The sequence below is a fragment of the Ailuropoda melanoleuca genome, chromosome X (assembly GCF_002007445.2).
Source record: "Ailuropoda melanoleuca isolate Jingjing chromosome X, ASM200744v2, whole genome shotgun sequence".
Taxonomy (NCBI): Eukaryota; Metazoa; Chordata; class Mammalia; order Carnivora; family Ursidae; genus Ailuropoda; species Ailuropoda melanoleuca.
The window spans coordinates 25,953,912-25,975,745 of NC_048238.1; the positions used below are offsets into that span (position 1 = coordinate 25,953,912).

General features: G+C 39.7%; 1 protein-coding gene across 2 annotated transcripts in view; it reads left to right on the forward strand.

Moving 5' to 3' along the window:
- GK (glycerol kinase) overlaps positions 1-21,834 on the forward strand; it is a 71,917-nt gene that overhangs the window by 29,690 nt on the left and 20,393 nt on the right. For both annotated transcript variants that reach the window (XM_011222081.3, XM_034649606.1), the window contains exons 5-12: positions 1,957-2,033; positions 3,984-4,121; positions 6,948-7,057; positions 7,630-7,696; positions 10,493-10,528; positions 10,902-10,969; positions 14,662-14,704; positions 15,178-15,258. In XM_011222081.3, the coding sequence (XP_011220383.2) occupies positions 1,957-2,033; positions 3,984-4,121; positions 6,948-7,057; positions 7,630-7,696; positions 10,493-10,528; positions 10,902-10,969; positions 14,662-14,704; positions 15,178-15,258 (620 nt within the window). The remainder of the gene's footprint in view (positions 1-1,956; positions 2,034-3,983; positions 4,122-6,947; positions 7,058-7,629; positions 7,697-10,492; positions 10,529-10,901; positions 10,970-14,661; positions 14,705-15,177; positions 15,259-21,834) is intronic.

Sequence of the window (21,834 nt, forward strand, 5' to 3'; positions counted from 1 at the left end):
GCCCCCAGTCTGTTGTAGCTCGAAACACTGAGAACTGAGATGTGTTTGTTAATTCTACCTGTCACAGACTTCTGTCTTGAGTTCCTCTCCTTTCCCCAGTTACTCCCGTTAACACCTGCTGGGGTTGCCTACGAGGAAGGTCACAGTCATGCAAAACGGCCCCTCTGTGAAAAGTGGACTGCCTTGGTGCCCTGGACAGGGGAGTGCTTGCCAACTCTGCTGCTGCTGCTGCTGCTGTTAATGGCTTATATCAATCACAGTGCAAGGGCTAGAAAACTCAGCCCTAACTCAATAAAGTGAAAAATTTCAAAAAAAAGTAATTCTTTTGTTCAAGGAACCGGCAATGCAACAGTAGCTTAGTTCAGGTGCTGTTTGATTCTAGACTCGGACAGCATGACCTGGATTCCCCCGCAAGCCTTCTGGGATGGCTCCAGATGTGGCCAGTTCAGCTCTCTCTTCACGGGGGCAGCAGGCCGAGCCCCACACGGCCTTGTGGTGCTGAGGAGAGGGGCTCTGGCAGACTGAGCACAAATGTCCGTTGGGCTGATGAGACCACACGCTGTCTACTGAACCAGTCACGGGGATCGGGACGTGGTCCTGGAGCTGGGGGTAGGGTCCAGCCTCTGGCAAACCTCACGGCTGAGAAGGAGGAGAGCATGAAGGGAAGTTGAGATGCGGTTCCAGGAGCAAGAGGAAGACGTGGTGCGCAGCAAATGCAGATGTGCGCTGCAGGCCACGCCTTCCCCCTGGTGTTCCTCTCCGCCTCCTCTTTCCTCGGGTGCAATGAGCCTTTTCTCGCGGCTTTTCGCACCTACAGAAACCAGCCTGTTGTCCTGAAGTAGCCACCTGCCAAAATCAAGCTCAGGCAGCCCTCGGGGGAAATGACAGTTCAAGGAATTAGAAGGAACTGATTAAAATTCACTACGTATGGGAAGGCACGGTTTTTAAATGGAGAGAGAGGAATAGTCTAAAGGGCGAGCCCAACGATGCAGTGACGTGCCTGCATTCACGTGTGGAGGGGGTAAGCCCGCGTTCGCTTCCCAGGTGCCCTTGAAATAAACTATGGGCCTGAGGCTTTCCAGGAGGCGTCTGAGCGCAGTCAGTGCCTAAAAATACCAAGTGACGCGAACAGATGAAAAGTGATAGAAGTTAAGTACAAAACTTAAATCTGACAAGGAACACTCAGTTGACCTGTCCGTTACCTTTCACAGTTGCTTTCCGTGCTATGTGGCACCTTCTCTTTCTCAGGCCTTCTGTCCCGAAGCAGAACAGAAATATTTTCTACTAGAGGATCCGAAAGCGGATGATACTTAGTGTAAATAATGTTGATCTCTTAAAATAGATTTTTTACAATCCAGCATGGAGCAAGAATGGTGACCTTTAAACAGTTCTTTTAACAATTCTGGCATCTAGACTGCTTTTGAAATGGAAGCATTTACTGCACAGAAGCCTTTCATAGGGGAGAGACTGAATCTTTTTCCTTCAATAAATAGTACCAGGTTCTCTGCTTTGTCACAAATTGCTCCCAAGTTTTAGAAGATACCTGCTTTCTACCCGGTACGGTGATCCTGAGCGGTGTGCCATGCCCTGGCAACTGGCCTGCCAAGCATTTAGATTTTCTCTGTACTCATGTGTTCTTAGGAACTTCTTATCCAAAATATTGTTTCATTGGTTTTTTTCTATCAAAAGGATACAAAATAAGTGCCCTCAGGTTTGTATTGTTCTTCTAACTTAGTCTGTAATTTTGCACAAAGGCTTTAAATTCTTCCTCATAAATTTATTTTTTCTAACAATATGCCCATTCATTTCTAATTTTCTAATTTCAATCTTTTGAAAGCTCTAGCATTTTAATTGCTTATGGAAACTAATCAGTCTCCTATCCTTGACAGTGATTTCATGAAGATCTGAATTTTTAAATGAAGTTTTTCATATATGTTATTATATTTTGGTCTATAGTGTGGCTTGATCTAAGAACCCAGTCTACCGTTGAGAATCTTAGTAAAAGAATTCCAGGAAATAATAACTTTGTCAAGGTAAGAGATCTCTTCAAAAGTATACTGTAAGAATGCTTGTTTTAAAAAAAAAAGTTATAGAGATTTCACCTGAAAGATGATTCAGGCCTTACATCCTATTGCACAATAGTTAGTTGATATGTTTTATAGACTAGTTCTCCGCAGACAGTTGAGGACAACTCGAGTATTTACCTTTCTGTCTTCTTGCCCTGTGGTGGATTAGAGGATTCATAGTCTCAGCTTGATAGGCCGGAGGGGATTATAAAGTGTCCCAGGGACTAAACCATTCTCCCTCTTGTTTTCTACTATCTGTCAAAAAAAAGTTCTGGAGGCATTTGAGCTTTTAGGCATCTGGATTCAGGGAGAGAAATTAAAAGTCACTCCAGCTCCTCACTGAACTCCTGCCACTGTCTTCCTAGGAAGGAGGCTGATAAAAAGTGCCTAAATTTCAATCCATATGTAGAGCTCTCTTGGGTTAACTGAAGGGAGAGAGAATTTTTGAAACAGGCAAGGTATGTTTCATATCAAGGTCAAGGTCCACTTCTCCTAGCATCCAAAGGAAGTTCTGTTTTCTTGGCATAGCCCCTTCATATTTGTCAGTGGGACTCTTAAAACAGTGGTTCTTAGTTCTGAAACTAGGGTTCAAATCCCATGAATTGTAGCAATTTAACAAACCATTCCCTACTCTCAGCCCCCGCCCCCGAATAACTTCAGGCTAGTCCTTAACATACCCTTACCCATTTCCTATGCTGTTCTTCTTTGTCACCATGCCCAATCCTCACCGCCACCTCCAGCTGCACTTTGTTTCAAGTGATGCATGTTTTTCTCTTCAGTGCCATTTTAGGCAACTTTTACACTTGCTACCTAAATCATTAAAATGAGGTATTATCGACTACCTCACTGTTGGCTTTGTGGAATGACCTTTGGTCCTTCAAGTCAAAGAGGAATAATCCCATAAATTATTTCCTCTCATTATTTTTGAGTATCAATCTTACTTTTTTTCTAAGAAAGCTAGAAAACCATGAGTTAAGAGTCATAACTTACAGGGTGCATTAAATTTTGAAATGGTTTGGTGTGAATTTTCTTACCAAACATATCCATAGCAGATAAGAAGGAAAATGGTATCACTTTCTGTAGTTAGGTGATAAATCAGGAGACTAAGGATTAGGGGAGGGGAAAGATAGTTGCATTATTTTGATGTATGAATCTTCTTAACCACTTTCATCAGCCCTTATAAATATATTTGGTATTTAATATACTAACAAAATTGGATCTGATCCATTCTCAAGGAAGATTGATTAGCCCATATGTGTTTTGTATTTACCATTTATCCTTTATTCAGTATGCCCTCCCTTTGTTTAATGTACTCACTGAGTTTTTAGGCAACCACTTTCTTATATAGAGCGACTCAGTGTTGCTTTCATCTGGCATGTCCTTTATTCTCCATTTATTTTATGTTGTGTTATTTGAATATGTATGTGTATATGTATATATTATTTATAATATATTTTTACACGTATATGTATATTGTTATTAAGTCTTATATGTTTTAAAACAAAATTTTCTGGTTATGGTTTGATATACTCTCTGATTTTTAATAGTTTAAAATATCACTTTCATGAAATATAAAATGAAAAGGCAGAGTTTCAGACTAGGTCCTGCATGTAATACACACTGCAAAAGCTAACATCTATGTGTTCACTCTAGATTACAGGGTGTTGTGTCATTTAATTTTCTCTTTACCTTGCAACGTGGATGCTCTTTGAACTGCAAACATATCACGCTGATCTTTGTTCATGAACATGCTTTCCTGTGCCATGAGATAGGAAAATTATTTTTATCCATAATACCATGGGATTAACTCTAGGGCCATTGAATATTTTGTGATTTGTTGAGTTTCTTGGTTTGGTGTTTTATTTTTTAAACTGTTGGGAACTTAATTTGCTGGTTGAATTTCATAACTGTGTTTAGTCCAAGACAGGCCTTCCACTTAGCACTTACTTCAGTGCAGTGAAACTTCGTTGGCTCCTTGACAATGTGAGAAAAGTTCAAAGGGCTGTTGAAGAAGATAGAGCTCTTTTTGGGACCATCGATTCATGGCTTATTTGGGTACGTTTAAATATAATGTATGTATGGAGAAAATTTTTCAGAATTTTTTTAGACTGCCTTGCCTACTCTGTATTTTCTACTAAGAGTTCAAAATTTTAAAAAAATGTTTTACTTATTTATTTCTTTGAGAGAGAGAGAGTGCATGTGTGCACGCATGAGCTGGAAGAGGGGCAGAGGGGGAGGGAAAAAGAGAATCTTAAGCAGGTTCCATGCCCAGCACGGAGCTGACCTGGGTTCCATCTCATGAACCTGAGATCATGACCTGAGCTAAAATCAAGAGTTTGTCACTCAACCAACTAAGCCATCCAGGTGCTCCGAGTTCAAATTTTTTAGTTGGCAAAATTATTAAGAAAAGCCACTCAAACTATGGACTCTGGGAAACAAACTGAGGGCTTCATAGGGGACAGGGTGAGGGATTGGGATAGGCCAGTGATTGCATGGTGCACTGGGTGTTATACGTAAATAATGAATCATGGAACACTACATCAAAAACTAAGGATGTACTGTATGGTGACTAACATAACATAATAAAAAATTATTATTAAAAAAATTTTTTAAAAAAGAAAAGCCACTCAAGAGACAGCAGAACATTTCAGCCTCCAATTTAAGAGGCATTTTTGCCTACTTCCTCCTCATTTTTCTTGCTTTATTTCCATAAAAATGGAGGGTGATTACCAAAACCACATCTCATATCTATTATCCTTAGGAAAAATAATTTAGGTAATTAATTAGTAATTAGTAATTTAGATAGTCTTTTTCTCTTGCCTATCATATGCTCTTTTCCAGTGGTCATTTCTTAAAAGAAGTAACTATTTAACATAATAGAGCACCTATGTGACTTTTATCATTTGCTTTCAGCATTACACAGCTCTCTCTTATTAAGCCGTAATGAGAAAAAATCATAGTGGAATTTCGATGTGTAATCTTTTTGCCTAAGCTGAACACAGATGAGTAGAAACTAACATTTTAGACATTTCCCAGAGTTATCTTAGAAGTGCGTATTCTCTCTCCCCCTTTCTCTTTTTTGTTCTCTGTTATTTTTATTATGGGCATTTTTCAAATACACCCAAAAAGAGAGGGAAAAGCATAATGAACCGAACCTCTGCAACAGTGTGCCAGCTACAGCAATCAACTATGGCCAATCTTGTTTCAGCTATACTCACATACTCTTTCTCCCCACAGATAATTGTAAAGCAAATCCCCACACATATAATTTCACTTGTAATTACTTCAGTAAGTATGTGATTATCTTCTTCAACATTCAAGAGAGTTCAGAGGAATATTGTCCCCATTCTCACTTGCCAGATCCACAGAACAGATCTTCCAGAACCAGTACCAGGAAGCAGTATTTTCCCCACGCCTCCCTGTGCTTGGCCAGGGCACACTGGGCTTGGAGCTCTCTTCGCCCGCAGTTTTCATGCCTGTCACAGTTGAACTAGTTCTGACAATAGTTCTGACAATCAGTTGCTCGAAACCAGAGTAAGGCAGGGTGTGGCACCTGTGAGCTGCAGGAGGGAGCTCAGTTAGCTGCGGGGTGGGGGACCTACACCCCGGGTGCTGAGATGCCTTTTCTCTACTGTTGTTCCTTTCTTACCTCTTATTGCTCCCACGCAAAAGAAGGCAGCACTGCTCGAGGGTATTAACACGGGAGAATTTAAAACTCTGCTTTCAGGATACATGCTTGGGTAGGCACAACCCAATGAGAATTGTTATTCCAAAAAACTAAATCACAAACAGAGAAACAGCAGCACAGAGTTCTGTAAGATCCTGAAGAGGCAGACATGCTAATATATTTCACTTTGCCAAATTTAGTAAGACTGACTTTTCCAAAGATAACAGATGAAAGCAAAACTGATTTTTTTTGTTTGTTTGTTTAACCACCAATTTACTAGAACTCTGCTAATACGGTAGGCAGTTAAGCACGTTTGGCTACTGAGCACTTCAGATATGGCTAGTCTGAATCAAGATGTGCTGTGAGTATAAAATATATACTGTACTTAAGTAGGTAAAATGTTGGAGCACCTGGCTGGCTCAGTCAGTAGAACATGCAACTCTTGATCTGGGGGTTGTGAGTTCAAGCCTCATGTTGGGTGTAGAGATTACTTAAAAATAAAAAAAAATAAACACATAGGTAAGATGTCTCAGTAATAATTTTTTATATTAATAGGATATTTTGGGGGGGTGCCTGGTTGGCTTAGCCAGTGGAGCATACGACTATTGATCTCAGGGTTGTAAGTTCAAATCCCATGTTGGGTGTAGAGGTTACTTAAAATTTTGTTTAAAATAAATCTTTAATAAATAAATAAAGGATATTTTGGATATATTGGGTTAAATAAAATATATAGTGTTATTAAAATAATTTCACCTGCTTCTTTATACTTTTTAAATTTAGCTACTAGAAAATTAAAAATTATGCATGTAGCTAGCGTATTTCTATTGGACACTGCTGAAAACTAGGAAATTAAATAATTGACCCATTCCGTTCTCCTGCTTTATGCACTCTGCTACTGATTATGGCCCTTGACGACATGTAAATTAAATGGCAAATTAGGGGGTGCCTCAATTGGTTGAGGATCTAACTCTTGATTTTGGCTCAGCTCATGATCCCAGGGTCCTGAGATCAAGCCTACGCTTGGGCTCCGCGCTCTGCAGGGAGTCTGCTTGGGGATTCTCTCCCTCTGCCCCTCCCCCTGCTCACATGTTCTCTCTCTCGGCTCTCTTCTCTCTCTCTCTCTCAACTACATAAATAAATCTTCTTTAAAAATGAAAATAAATAAATAAATAGCAAATTAGTACAAATCTAACATGTCCTTTTATTCTGTCTAGAGTTTGACAGGAGGGGCCAATGGAGGTGTCCATTGTACGGATGTAACAAATGCAAGTAGGACAATGCTTTTCAACATTCATTCTCTGGAATGGGATAAAGAGCTCTGCGAGTGAGTTGTGTTTTGCCCTAAGAAGCACTTCCCAATACATTAGCTATTTATAACCTAAGTCTTTCTATTTTCAGATGTTGGTGGAGTACCAAACTTTAATTGTTGATGTTTCAACTACAGTATACAAGCCTATACTGTGTTTTCAAAGAAGAGACTATTGTTGGATATATAGCAAACAGGCTAAATTATTTGTCTTGATTAGGAAGATTAGGTTTCTTTAGAAAAGTACTTTGTTTTTTGTGGGTTTCTTATTTTTTTATCAGCTTGTATAAAGTTAGAATGATAAATATCCAAACATACAACTGTGTTCTGCTGGCTTATTCTTTAACTCTGCGCTCACATACCTCCATTGTTTAATTGCAGTTTACATTTTTGTCTTTAAATACATATAAATGTTTCTAGATATTTATTTAAAATGGTGTTATACTAATGAAGCATCAAACTTTACATCGGAATCTGGGGATGTACTGTATGGTGATTAACATAATATAATAAAATAAAATTTAAAAAAAAATAAAAAAATAAAAAATAAAATGGTGTTATATACCCAATCTTATCTTACTGTTTTTCAGATTTTTTGAAATTCCGATGAAAATTCTTCCAAATGTCCGGAGTTCTTCTGAGATCTATGGCCTAATGGTAAAAAAAAAAAAAAAATCATTTAAAAAAAGCTTTACTATTCAGAATTCAAAAGTCAGTTGTGTTACATTTTCTAGTTTGAGAGTTTTGACTTTTCTGTAAGTGTTGATAGTATATAAAATAAGAACTTAGTGCTGTTTAAATAGTTTTATAACTTAAAATTTTAGAATCCTTCTTACCAGTTGGTTTTATATTTTATAAACTTTAATTGGCTTTTATTTGAGTACTCTACTTTTAAAGTATTAATGCAATAATCTAACTACAGAGGGTGTCATGGGAATGTTTGAGCCTGTTTATTCTTTTAATTGAAATAACTTTAGTAGTTGTGGTATGTGCTTATAATTTATAGGAAGGACTCCACATTTTAGTGTTCTTTTTCCTGTTGAATCTCTTTTAATGGCCAAACCATGTTTTTTTATATTAGATTCTTTGTCAGCCTGAGCAAAACTTTAGCAAAGAAACTGAAAACAAAGATTCTGCTTCTGATTTGTGATTGCTAATTAAACTGGTTTCCGTAATGGACATTTTACTGTTGCTTTCACTGAAACTGAGAGAAAAAGTGCTTTCAGCAAAAAGTGTGCTTAGCATCATTGAGTATCTCTGATTACACATCAGGGATGAAAACCTCCAGGAGGATTTGAATTGGTATTTGAGCACAAAAATCTAGAGTTTATGATAAAATTTAGAATTACGTCTAAGGTCAATTGCAAAAAAAAAATATTGTTTAGGCGTTTCATGACAATTATTAGAAACTGTACTTACAGAGTTAATAATAATAGAGTTGAATACTAAGTGCTCTGGATAAAGCTTGAGCAGAGTTCTTAAATATTTCATTTATAATAAAACCTTCCAAAGCATCATGGAAATTTTTAAGGGAAGCATGGCTCAACTACAATAAAAGTGCTTGGATGACTCCATAGCTGTCTACAGACTGCCTTGGGTCAGAGAAAAAACTTATCCTTGAGAAACAGTTTTAGAGAATGGTTGGAAAAACATTTACTGGCCTAGTATTTTTCTTGCATTTAAAATATTATGCTTCTGTCCTCCTTTTTCCCCCTTGCTGACTATAGAAAATCTCTCATAGCCTGGTGAGTAGGTTGCCCACCAATTATGCTACCCATTCATTTGGAAAAGATACAGTGCATTTCCATTTAGTTTTAGACAAGCAGAAGTCCATTTACTAAGCAGATTTATCCAGAATTTCCATGACCCTCCAAATTGCTATAAGCTCTAGAGAAGCTCTAGGTTTTCTTTAAACTCAGTCACATCTGTTTAAGTTTCCCATAAGATTGAAAGTGGTATTTCAAAATAAAAGATGAAGCTAGTTTTCTGAAATGAGAAATTCTGATGTTCCCCATGACAAAGTACAGTTGTGATGTGCTTTGGGCTTTGGTGTAACAGGGAAATTAGGTGTCATTTCTAAACATCCTAAACGCCTATCTTAAATGATACTTGACCAACCTTTTAGACTAGTTAGTTGGAAATGCACTGTCACTTTTTCTGCATGCTTCACCAGAGGACGTTCCCAGGAACCCTCCAGAGACCCCTCCCTGTGAAGGAAAAGGAGCGCTTTATGTGCCTAAATGCACATTAGTAGATCCTCCTGGTAGCTTGATAATACCTTCAGTAGTGTCAGCAAAGGCTTCTTTTCGTATTTAAGTATATGAAGATATACAGCCTCTCAGTTTCCTACAGATTCACTTTCAGTTCCTTATGAAGTGTACCCTTCACATATTATCCAGGTTCAGGTTTCCTAATAGTATATCCAGTAAATAAAAATGGCAGGTGTTGAATTAAGCAGAGAGCATGAAAGAAATAAAATAATATCCACCATCTAGATGTTTTCTGTTTTGTACAGGGTTTCCACATACATGCTATTACTTCCTTATCATAGTAGCCATGTGAGGCGGCTTCTATTCTTACCCTTACTCTTCTAGATAGGGAAACTAAAGCTCCCAGAGGCTCACAAATGGGAGACCAAGAGCGTAGTCAGTGGAATCACTGGCCCTCTTCCTAGTATATCATACTGCTTCATGGATCACGTTCTTTCCCCCTAATCCCTTAATACCAGTACAAATTGCTTTGTATTAGAGTATTTTTTTGAAAATGAAGTTTGGTAAAATACACAGCCACTTAAATCTTGTTTTTCTCCCTAGAATTCTAGCCATACTTGATCCAAATAAAAACCACTCTTCATGACCTAAATTAACTCTTGCTTATCTAAACTTGAAGAACGATGTCAGCTCTGAACATATAATACCCAATACCCAAACGCTCTCGGGTTCTTACTTCTCTTAAGAGCAGTTTGGGTAAGGAAGGATAGTTGGTAAAATACAGCCTTCCAAAATGAGGCCTTTCCATACCGGTTTGGCAGCTATTCATATGTTTGTTTAGAGGATGTGTTAGATTTCCTTATTAACGGCCACGATAACAGAGCTATCAGACCTAGGCATTCATGTTACCTGGACTCCATTTTATACATCAAGAAATTGAGGCATAGAGAAGTTTCAGCAGCCTGCTCAGTGGCTTAACACTAACTAACCAAGAGTAGACCCCTTGTCTCCTGACTCCCAGTCCAGTGTATGATGTCCGTTCTCCAATGCCATGTGTCTTCTTGTCATTCTAGAAATATGTCTAGTATCTGTCTCTGAACCACATATGTAGTTGAAACACTTGCTTTGTCTTGTCTCCCCACATGCTCTGGCATGTTGCTATTCGTGTTCATTTCTGTTGCAGTTGTGTTAGTAGAGACAATAGTTTGTGATTACTCATAATCCTTTTTTAAAATTTTATTAGAAAGCTGGAGCCTTGGAAGGTGTCCCAATATCTGGGGTAAGTTTCATCTCCCTGCTACCTCCCCAACCCTACCTGCTTCCATGTGAGGGGTGTCCTCCTCTGTCTTAATCCATCTTCCCCTTCTGAAACTCTGGAGAAAAAGTAAAAGCAGCAAAATTGGCTGATTCTTGTTCTTAGGTGAAACAGTGTGGGCCACTGAGAACCTTTTGACCAAATTCTGACTCTTCCTTCCCATTCCTACGATCTTATAGGGAATATTAGGAAATGGGAAAATGGCCAAATGGAAGCAGTGCAAAACTCAAGACCATTCATTCCTTGATAAATGAAGGAGAAAGATATCCTATGGCTGTTCTAAAAGGGAAAGTAATAATATTGTCTTAGTGTTGTTTATTGTCATTTATGCTTTCAGTGTTTGGGGGACCAGTCTGCTGCATTGGTGGGACAAATGTGCTTTCAGGATGGACAAGCCAAAAATACGTGAGTTTAAGATAAACAGACCCAAAAACCGATGGTGTTTTGTTTGTTTGTTTCTCCCTTTGGTGCTTTGAATGAGGAAAACCTGTTGACGTTCATCCAGGCTGCAAATCAGTAGCTTAGGTGTTCCAATAAGTTTTTTGCCATTTAGTTTTCTTTCTCTCCTTCAAATAAAATACATTATGCCATATGTAAACACACTGCTAAGGCTTGTAAAGACCTTAATTTATAAACGTCAATACCTTTTCCGTTAAAAAACTAAATTTTGGTTTAAAGGGTTAATGGTTTTGGTTGGGGTTGGAGGGTGGAGAGTGGAGGAGGTCAGAGCAGAGGGGAGGAAGAGCCATGATTTAAACTGTTGGAGGCATGCCTGGCTGGCTCAGTCAGTAGAGCATGTGACTCTGATCTCGGGGTTTTGAGTTCAAGCCCCAGGTTGGGTGTAGAGATTACTTTTTAAAAAAAAATTGGGGGGGCCCCTGGGTGGCTCAGTTGGTTAAGTATCTGCCTTCGGCTCAAGTCATGATCCCAGGGTCCTGGGATCGAGCCCTGCATCGGGCTCCCTGCTCAGTGGGGATCTGTTTCTCCCTGTGCCTCTGGCCCTCAACCCCACCACCCACTCCAGCCCATGCTCTCTTTCACTTGCTGTCTTCCTTTCTCTCAAATAATTAAATAAAATCTTTAAAAATTTTTTTATTTAAAATTTTAAAAATGAACTGTATTTCTCAACGTACTCTTCCTGCCCTAGTCTTTCTCACTGTAACTGTAAAGTTATATTTTTGTGGGATTTTCAATGCTGTTTTCCTGGCATTGTGCTTTCTCCCCATTACCTGGAGTTTCTCCTTCAGCAAGCAGTAGAAGGAATGATGGAAGTAGAGATTAGGTGCATTTGTTTCCTAATCTTATCTCCTTACTACTCCTACTTGGGGAATCTGTAACAACCCCATATCTAAGAGTGATAAGATTCCTTCCATTTCCAGATAAGAAAACAGATGTTCAGAGTGGTTAAGCTAGTAAGTGAAAGAAGCAGTCTTTGCCTCCAGATCCGCCTGAGTTGACTTAGCTGGGGCTCTGAACCTCTCTACATTACTGTACCCTGTGTAGGAAAGATTCCCATCGACCAAGCAGGAGACTATCTACATTTATTCTTCTCTGGAGGATTTCCTAATTCTCTCAGCAATGTTAACCTTGTTGATTAAATTCTTCTTTTGTGGATAATGGAATGTCTAACCTTTTGAATGAAATGTTCTTGTGGTCTAGCATGGTCAGCAGTCCTCTGGTGAGAGTGTGACATCGCCTGTGAGAGAGGTTTTTGGGGGGAGGAGGGGAGAAATGTAAAATCTTTGCAGGTCATGATATCCTGAGGTTAGGACCAAGAGAGCTTGAACGAGTGTGGGTCTGGAAGCATACTGTTTGAATTCTGGCTTCCAGGCAGCTGCGCCAGGAGTGAAGATAAATGATGGGAAAATAGGCTGTTTCCCCTCCGCCTTTCCTCCTCTGCCAGGCACGCTCGTGCTAGTAAATCAGAGGCTCGCTCTCTCTATTTGTCAAGTATCTAACACGGTGTGGAGCACCTGGGACGTTCCCAATAAAATCGTTGGCTTTTCCTCCTCTTTCGACTCCCTTCCCGCGTAAGCATTATCAGTCACATCCTGGAACGGGGAGTGTGAGCAGGGGAGGACTTACTGAGTTCTGGGATCTAGCCCCGCATCAGGCTCCTCCGCTGGGAGCCTGCTTCTTCCTCTCCCACTCCCCCTGCTTGTGTTCCCTCTCTCGCTGGCTGTCTCTGTCGAATAAATAAATAAAATCTTAAAAAATAAAAGAAAGAAAATCGTAAGATCTTTGGGCTTGTATTTCCCTTCCTGAGGGGAGAGAAGGCAAATAGACATCATCTGAGAAGTCAGAACTTATGTACCATAAGAAACTTTGAAATACTGCTCTTGGGTTTCAAAGGAAGGGGAGAAGAATTGCGAAAGATCATATTAATAATGAGATGTTTTAAAGAAGCTATATTGACGAGTGCACAGAACACTGAACAAATATGCAAAGAGCGAAATGGAGGACTTTGTTTAGAGCATGTAGAGAACATTCAGGTAGGGCGGTGGTAGAGAGTAAGGCTAGGATCATATCGTGAAGCCACTATTTTGGTGGTGTTTATATGGGAGCTAAATTGGTACAGATTTCTCCTTTAAAAAGTGTGAAACAGGTAATCCATTTTTAAGAATATTTTTTAAAGGAGATTAACTTAAAATATATAGCTTTTTCAGCATCGTGGAAGTAAAAGGGCGTAGTGATTTATGTTTTCATTCGTAAATGTATTATTACCTATACCTAGTGTTAGTTGACTGGTGTCTTTAAAAACGTAGGTATTCCTTAATCACGTGTTCCCTGATTGTGTTGGCTGTTTGTCTACAGGCAGAGAATATATTTGAGGGAAAAGAGATAGCATGTCTTGGGTTAATTCTTATTCACAACAGCAGTGCCTGGAAAAATGTTTGCTGGAAAAAATTGCCCTCGGTTTCTATTTGCTCCACACCACCTGATGGGGCCTGCTGACTTCATGCTTACCTGTAGTGGCTTCTGCTGGGATCCTTCTGCCTGCCCCTGAGCTAGTGCTCCCTGTTCTCCCACCTGCTGGAATATCAAAGAGCACAGCAGCAAGGCCTGTGGGGAGGGAATCCCAAGCTAGGGCAGGACGGTTTGTAGAGAGCTGGGGGTGACAGTCACAGCCAGCTCCTTGGAAAACTGTTTCCCTGTGACCCTTACTAGTATCACTTTGGATTCCTCCTCTGCCTGGTACACATGAAAACTACTCACTCATGTCCAAATGCCAGACTTGTTGCAGAGTCCAAAGCTTATACTTACAAGGCTGCAGTAAAATAAATTCAGTTCTTCCATGGCTGCTATGTTCCATTCTCGCTCTGACTCTCCCACCTGTTAGGATGCCGTAGCCTGCAGAGAGAATGGGAAAGCTGGGCCTTCAGTAGCTTTCCCCTGTATGCCACTCCGGTTGCCGAGCTCCATCTCCACTTTCCCTCATTCTGGACCTAGCCTCCCCTCCATGCCAGAAGACAGCAGGGTTTCTCAGTACCTGATTGTACTAATGATAGAGCTATGCAGCCAGGCCCAATCGGTGAAACGCTTCATTCCACGTGGGTTAGTAGCAATATCACGGGGACTGGACCTAGAGTTTGTTGTCATTTGGCGGTATTTTATAAACAGCCCTGGGCTGTGACTAGGCACTGAATACCATGCTTGCAGTTTTCCATTAGGATTGCACTAAGTACGTTTTCTTCTAGACTTAGTCTTTAAAATGTTATTCCAGGGGCGCCTGGGTGGCACAGCGGTTAAGCGTCTGCCTTCGGCTCAGGGCGTGATCCCGGCGTTATGGGATCGAGCCCCACATCAGGCTCTTCTGCTATGAGCCTGCTTCTTCCTCTCCCACTCCCCCTGCTTTTGTTCCCTCTCTCACTGGCTGTCTCTATCTCTGTCGAATAAATAAATAAAAAATCTTTAAAAAAAAATAAAATAAAATGTTATTCCAAAAGGAGTATGTGATGCTTGTTAACTTTTGGAACTTTTCTAGAACTTTAAGATAATGACTTATTGTACATCACTGTAAATGATTTGTATTATTAATGTTTCAAGATTTATTTTTAATAAAATTATCACACTGTTCATTCTTCCCCCAACTATAGGTATGGAACAGGCTGTTTCTTACTATGTAATACAGGCCGCAAGGTTGGTTTTTCCCAATTAAAAGATTGAAAGCCTTCTTTAACTTCATATAAATAATGCTTGAGCATAATTTGCTATTAAGTTACTTATGATTCTGCAGATTTTGTTTAATCTTTATTAGAGTTTAATTTAGAGCTCTATAAAAATGATGAAAATCACTAAATTTAAGTGGCCCTAGTAAGAACTATTTTAGGTTCTTTGAATTTTTTACGTGTGTTTTTGATTTTTGGTGGAATATCTATACTAGGACCATGTCAGATTCTTAACACAAATCTAATTTGGAACAAAGGATAAACATTTTGTACTGTTTAAATGTATTGTCCTTAATACTGGTAATTTTGACTTAATATTTATTTTTTTAATTGTTACATATTTATTGAATTATTTTTGTACCTAGGTCATCTTAGCTTTAAAAAATATTCTTCTGCTATCTTTTTATTTTCCGGGCTACTGAAATATTTTTCTCTTTCCTACAGTGTGTATTTTCTGAGCATGGCCTTCTGACTACAGTGGCTTACAAGCTTGGCAGAGACAAACCAGTGTATTATGCATTGGAAGTAAGTACTTTTCAATCAATATGAGTAGTATGGCAAACAATCAAAGCCAGTGAAAATCATGAAAACTGAAAAATCTCAGGTTTTTTTCTTGGCATTTGGTTGAGTGGAAGGAACCCGGGACTGAGCTGGGGTCAGGACTCCCAGGAGATCTTGAGTATATGAGCTCCTTGGTTCTTTCACCAGTCCCTTGTGGCACCTCGTAGCCACTTGGCAGCGTAAGATTTTCTATCTCTGAAGTTTAATGAAGGGGTTGACTTGCTCTCCAAGTATTTCTGTTAGCTGGAAAATTCTGTGTTTTTATAACTACAGTGCCCCAGTGTTCCAAAGAGAGTCACTGGGTGCAAAAGCAGAGGAAATCTCTTCACGTGTCTCCCCATAAAAATAAATTCTGTGTCCGATTTTGATGTGGGGAAGAAAGTGAGGAGATATATGCCATGTTTCAGCAGAAGTATTTGTTTCAAATACATTTGTAAATTCTAGTAGGAATATACCAGTCTGTCTGTAGGGCATGGTGAATTTATATTAGAAATATTACTAACTTTTATTGGTAAGGTCAAAGAAGCAGAGTTCTTTTTATCAGATCAGATACATTCTTTTTTTTAAGATTTGATTTTTAAGTAATCTCTACACCCAATGTGGGGCTCAAACTCAACCCCAAGTCACATGCTCTACTGACTGAGCCAGTCAGGCACCCCACATTCTTTTGTTGTTGTTGAGTATACTTGACACACAATGTGACATTAGATTCAGGTGTACAGCTTAGTGATGTAGCAAGCTTACACATTCGACTCTGCTCCCCACAAGTGCAGCTCCCATGTGTCCCATACAGCGCTATTATAGTGTCATTAACCGTATTCCTTATGCTGTGCCTCTTATTCCTCCAACTTACTGATTCCATAACTAGAAGCCTGTGTCTCCTTCTCCCCTTCACCCATTTCACCCATCCCCCCCCATACATTTCTTAAAGGCATCTCTTTACAGTTCATTTTAAATGGTTCCCTTGAAATGTACAAATATACAGTTGATCTGAAGTCTTACTGAGGCTTGTTTCCTAAAGTATCTGATAATAGTTTGGTCACAAGTGTTAGACTTCTGTTTATAGTTCAAACATTTTGTTAGTTGCTCTGCCTAGAGCATGAAGAATTTATTTCCATTTTTTTCTTGCCCCCTCCTGACATAAGCACTGTGCTCTCTCTCCTCCCAACCCCTTCTGTATGGATAATAGAAGCATTTGGGAAACACTTGGTCTGCGTAATAACGGTATCATCTCATTTTTCAAAAGTTGAATTCCTATAAGCCCTGTCCTGCTCAGTTTCCCCCTGTGGAAAGTGCTTAGTACAGAGCTGGGCACATCGAATACCTACTATGTATTAAAAGTTACCTGCAGCAATTGAGTAAGCTGCTCTTTTTTCCTTATACTGGAGACAGTCAGTCATTTAGAATTAGAGATGGCTTAGACCTGGAAAGGGCTTCCGGGATAGGGCTTACCTGGTCTTAACTTCCCTCCCAACACGAAGAGCCTTCTCTCTTCTTTCCTTCACCAATAGCCCTCCAACTTCTGTTTGAAGATAGCACCAAAAACTGCTTCTTACTAACACCTCTACCACTAGACCTGGATCAACTGTCAAGAGCATTCAAATACTAGGGGGTGGCTATTGCTTTTTCTGGGTCTTTCTACTCCAGGATAAACTTCCCCAGTGCCCTGATGTCATATGGTTTCTGGATGCTTTCTAGTTCTGGACTCCCTTCATTAGATGCATTCCAGTTTGTCAGAATCTTCCAGAATGGAACAGAATATTCTATGTGTAATCTGACTTGTACTAACTAGTGTGATTTATTCTTCTCTGACCATAAACACTGCTTCTGCTATTCTAGCCTGAGAGTTCATTAATTTAGTCTAATAACCCCACCATTTCATGGGCTCCAGGAGCAGGTGTTAAAATATCTGGCTCTTTTTCAAATGACTCACTGTCATGCCACGTCCTCTCCGTTCTGTATTTGTGCAGATCTTTTTTTTTTTCCTCTTAGGTAATCTCTACACTCAAGCTGGGGCTTGAACTCATAACCCCGAGATCAAGAGTCACATTCTTTACCAACTGAGCCAGCCAGATGCCCCTGCAGATCTTTTGTTAATCTATATTCAGGTCTTTGCTTCTTCCTGTCAAATTTCATGATAGTGGTTTCAGCCTACAGTGACACAGTCTAGATTCTTTTTCACTCTTTACTCTGTTACTTTTCCAGTTTTGCATCATCTGGAAACTTAACAAACATATGCTTTAAGATTTTGTTTCAGTTCATGTAGTTTTTTAAAAGATTCATAGAATTTTAAAGCTGAGAGAGACAGTAGATTAGACTGACAGACAACAGGCTTTGCTATGTCCTCACAAGGCATTCGAGAGTAGGAAGTGAAATTGGAGTCACTTGGCCATGATCACTTTTGTGTGTTTTTTTTTAAAGATTTTATTTATTTATTCAACAGAGATAGAGACAGCCAGCGAGAGAGGGAACACAAGCAGGGGGAGTGGGAGAGGAAGAAGCAGGCTCCCAGCGGAGGAGCCTGATATGGGGCTCGATCCCATTTTGACAGCTAGTTAGTAGCAGATCCAGGATGCAAATTCAGGTTATTGGACATCAAAATCTAGACCCCTGGCCAACCCTCTGCCATCTCCATTCTCCCAAGTCCAGTTCTTTTCAGTGCATCCCGGATATGTCCCTTGCTTCTTCTGCTAAGCTAGCAGCCTACCTGAGCCACAACATACACACTTACATACATGTGCACACACACACATTCACAGTAGTAGATAGTATTTTTTCTTTTTTTCCTGCATCTTCTCACTTTTTGTTTCAATTAACAGACATGTAAAAAAATTGAACCAAACCAAAAAAAGAGGTCAAAGCATGAAGCTACATTGATTGGTAAAACTTTTTCTCAAATTCCTGCTAATCCCACTTGGTCACACAACTTCCATTTTTTGTAAGTGCTTACAAAGTGTATATTTAATAATCATTTCTTTAATTTGACAGATTGTTAGGGTTGGCAATCTGAGGTAGAAAAATGGACTTTCCATTTTTTAAAAACGGAAACTCTAGCTGTACATCTTAAGTCTTTTAATCACGCATTCTCCCTCTGCTGATTTGGAAGCAACATCATGCATTTCCTGTTGTTGTTGTTGTTGTTGTTGTTTTGGGTTTCTTTTCTTTTCTGGGTACCTTTAAATTTTGAAGATATTATTTTAACCATAGGGTGCCTGGGTGGCTCAGTCCGACTCCATCTCAGGGCCATGAGTTCAAGCCCCACATTGGGTGTGGAGCCTACTTTTAAAAAGTGTATTATTTAACTATATATTTTCTTAGCAGTGTTCAGAGTTGTTTAGTAATTTGAATGTCCCACCCATGATGATGACCTCAAATGCTTCTCCTCTGGCACCTCCACCAGCAGTCCTGTCATTGAGTTTAAAATTTTTGTTTCCCCTTTTTCTTCTTCTTTTTTCTTTTTTTAAGTAGGCTCCTTGCCCAACGCCAGGCGCACAGGGTCAAACTCAGTGCTGAGATAGGAGTCTCAGCACGAGATGCCTAACAACCTGAGCCACCCAGGTGCCCCTCCCCTTTTTCTCAAGCAGGCAATAATTAGCTGTATTTTCTTATCAGTAGATAGTAAATCATACTTAATGGCTTATTTTATCATTTTTTGTGTCCAGTATCATTTCTTTGAGGTCAAACCTTTTATGGCCCTCCCCCCATTTTTTTCTTGCAGAGGGGCATCCTTTTGTGGTTCTCTTATAAGAGCCTCAGGCGGTAAGCCTGTTCCTTTTAGGTTTGTCTTTATTTTGCCCTCTCTCTCGGGTGGGTATAATAAAATCTTAGGTGAAACCCTTTGTTTCTCGTATATCCCTTCAGGCCATTTTTATGCTAATGAGACCTCTGATCTAAATGTCGTTTCTCTTACAGATAACCTGGCTTATTTTCTGGGGATGAGGGGTATTTAACATGTTCTTATCACTGATGTTCTACACTTTACTATGATGTGCCTGGGTTTAGATTTGATTTTACTTATCCTGTTAGATAAATTGGATAGGAGTCTGTCTTCAATTCTAGAAAATCCTCAGCAGTTATCTCTTGAATGCTATTCTACCATTACCTCCAGCCTCTTCTGCAATAGCTATTGTGTGGATATTGGAACCTTTCAACCCATCGTCTCTGACTCCAAACTGTTCTTTTCTGTATTTTTCATCCCCTTGCTTCTCTGTGCTGCATTCCTGGCTAGTTCCTCCCTACCTATATCTTACATTCCAAATTCTCTTTTTTAAAACAAACAAAGCAAAACAAAACTTTTTTATTGTGAAATATAAAATACAGAAAGATGCGTAAAATATCAATGTACAGCTTGACAAATGATTATAAAGGGAAGACCCATGTATCCTCTACCCAGGGCAGGACACAGAATACTGCCAGCAGCCAGGAACCTGTGTGCCCCTCCCACTCACAGCCTCTCCCTCTCCCCTAAGGTCACCAGTGCCCTGGCTTTTATTATAATCACTTCCTTACTTTTTTTTATAGTTCCAACACTTAATATGTACAACCCTCAGGGCACCTGGGTGGCTCAGTTGGTTAAGTACCTGCCTTCGGCTCAGGTCATGATCTCAGGGTCCTGGGATTGAGCCCCTCATTGAGCCCTGCGTTGGACTCCCTGCTCAGTGGGGAGTCTGCTTCTCCCTCCCCCCTCCCCCCACTTGCACACATGCTCTGTTTCAAATAAATAAAATCTTTATTAAAAAAAATGTGCAACCCTCAATACCAGAGTTGAGTTTTCCATGTTTTTAATACTTTGTATATTAAAAATAGAAAAGAGAAAGTGAGAGAGACTGAGTCATACAGTATGCATTTTTTTTTATTTTATTATTATGTTAGTCACCATACAGTACATCCCTGGTTACTGATGTAAAAGTTTGATGCTTCATTAGTTGCGTATAACACCCAGTGCACCATGCAATACGTGCCCTCCTTACTACCTCACCAGTCTATCCCATTCCCCCACCCCCTCCCCTCTGAAGTCTTCAGTTTGTTTCTCATAGTCCATAGTCTCTCATGTTTCATTCCCCCTTCTGATTACCCCCCTTTTCTTTATCCCTTTCTTCCCCTACCGATCATCCTAGTTCTTATGTTCCATAGATGAGAGAAATCATATGATAATTGTCTTTCTCTGCTTGACTTATTTCACTTAGCATTATCTCCTCCAGTGCCGTCCATGTTGCAGCAAATGTTGAGAATTCGTTCTTTCTGATAGCTGAGTAATATTCCATTGTATATATGGACCACAGCTTCTTAATCCAGTCATCTGTTGAAGGGCATCTCGGCTCCTTCCATGATTTGGCTATTGTGGACAATGCAGCTATGAACATTGGGGTGCATATGGCCCTTCTCTTTACTACGTCTGTATCTTTGGGGTAAACACCCAGTAGTGCAATGGCTGGGTCATAGGGTAGTTCAATTTTTAACTTTTTAAGGGACCTCCACACTGTTTTCCAGAGTGGCTGTACCAACTTGCATTCCCACCAACAATGTAGGAGGGATCCCCTTTCTCCACATCCTCTCCAACAATTGTTGTTTCTTGCCTTGTCTATCTTTGCCATTCTAACTGGCGTAAGGTGGTATCTCAGTGTGGTTTTGATTTGAATTTCCCTGATGGCTAATGATTTTGAACATTTTTTCATGTGTCTGTTAGCCATTTGTATGTCTTCATTGGAAAAGTGTCTGTTCATATCTTCTGCCCATTTTATGATTTGTTTATTTGTTTCTCGTGTATTGAGTTTGAGAAGTTCTTTGTAGATCTTGGATACCAGTCCTTTATCTGTGGTGTCCTTTGCAAATATATTCTCCCATTCCGTGGGCTGTCTCTTAGTTTTTTTGACTGTTTCCTTGGCTGTGCAGAAGCTCTTTATCCTGATAAAGTCCCATAAGTTCATTTTATCTTTTATTTCTCTTGCCTTTGGAGATGTGTCGTGAAAAAGGTTGCTCTGGCCGATGTCATAGAAGTTGTTGCCTATGTTCTCCTCTAGAATTTTGATGGATTCCTGTCTCACATTGAGGTCTTTCATCCATTTGGAGTTTATTTTTGTGTATGGTGTGAGAGAGTGGTCAAGTTTCATTCTTTTGCATGTAGCTGTCCAATTTTCCCAGCACCATTTATTGAAGAGACTGTCTTTTTTCCACCGGATGTTTTTTCCTGCTTTATCAAAGATTAGTTGCCCAAAGAGCCGAGGGTCCATTTCTGGGTTCTCTATTCTGTTCCATTGGTCGATGTGTCTGTTTTTGTGCCAGTACCATGCTGTCTTTGTGATCACAGCTTTGTAGTACAGCTCGAAATCCGGCATTGTGATGCCCCCAGCTTTGTTTTTCCTTTTCAACAGTTCCTTGGAGATTCGGGGCCTTTTCTGGTTCCATACAAATTTAAGGACTATTTGTTCCAGTTCTTTGAAAAATGTCCTCGGTATTTTGATCGGGATAGCATTGAAAGTGTAGATTGCTCTGGGTAGTATGGACATTTTAACTATGTTAATTCTTCCAATCCATGAGCAT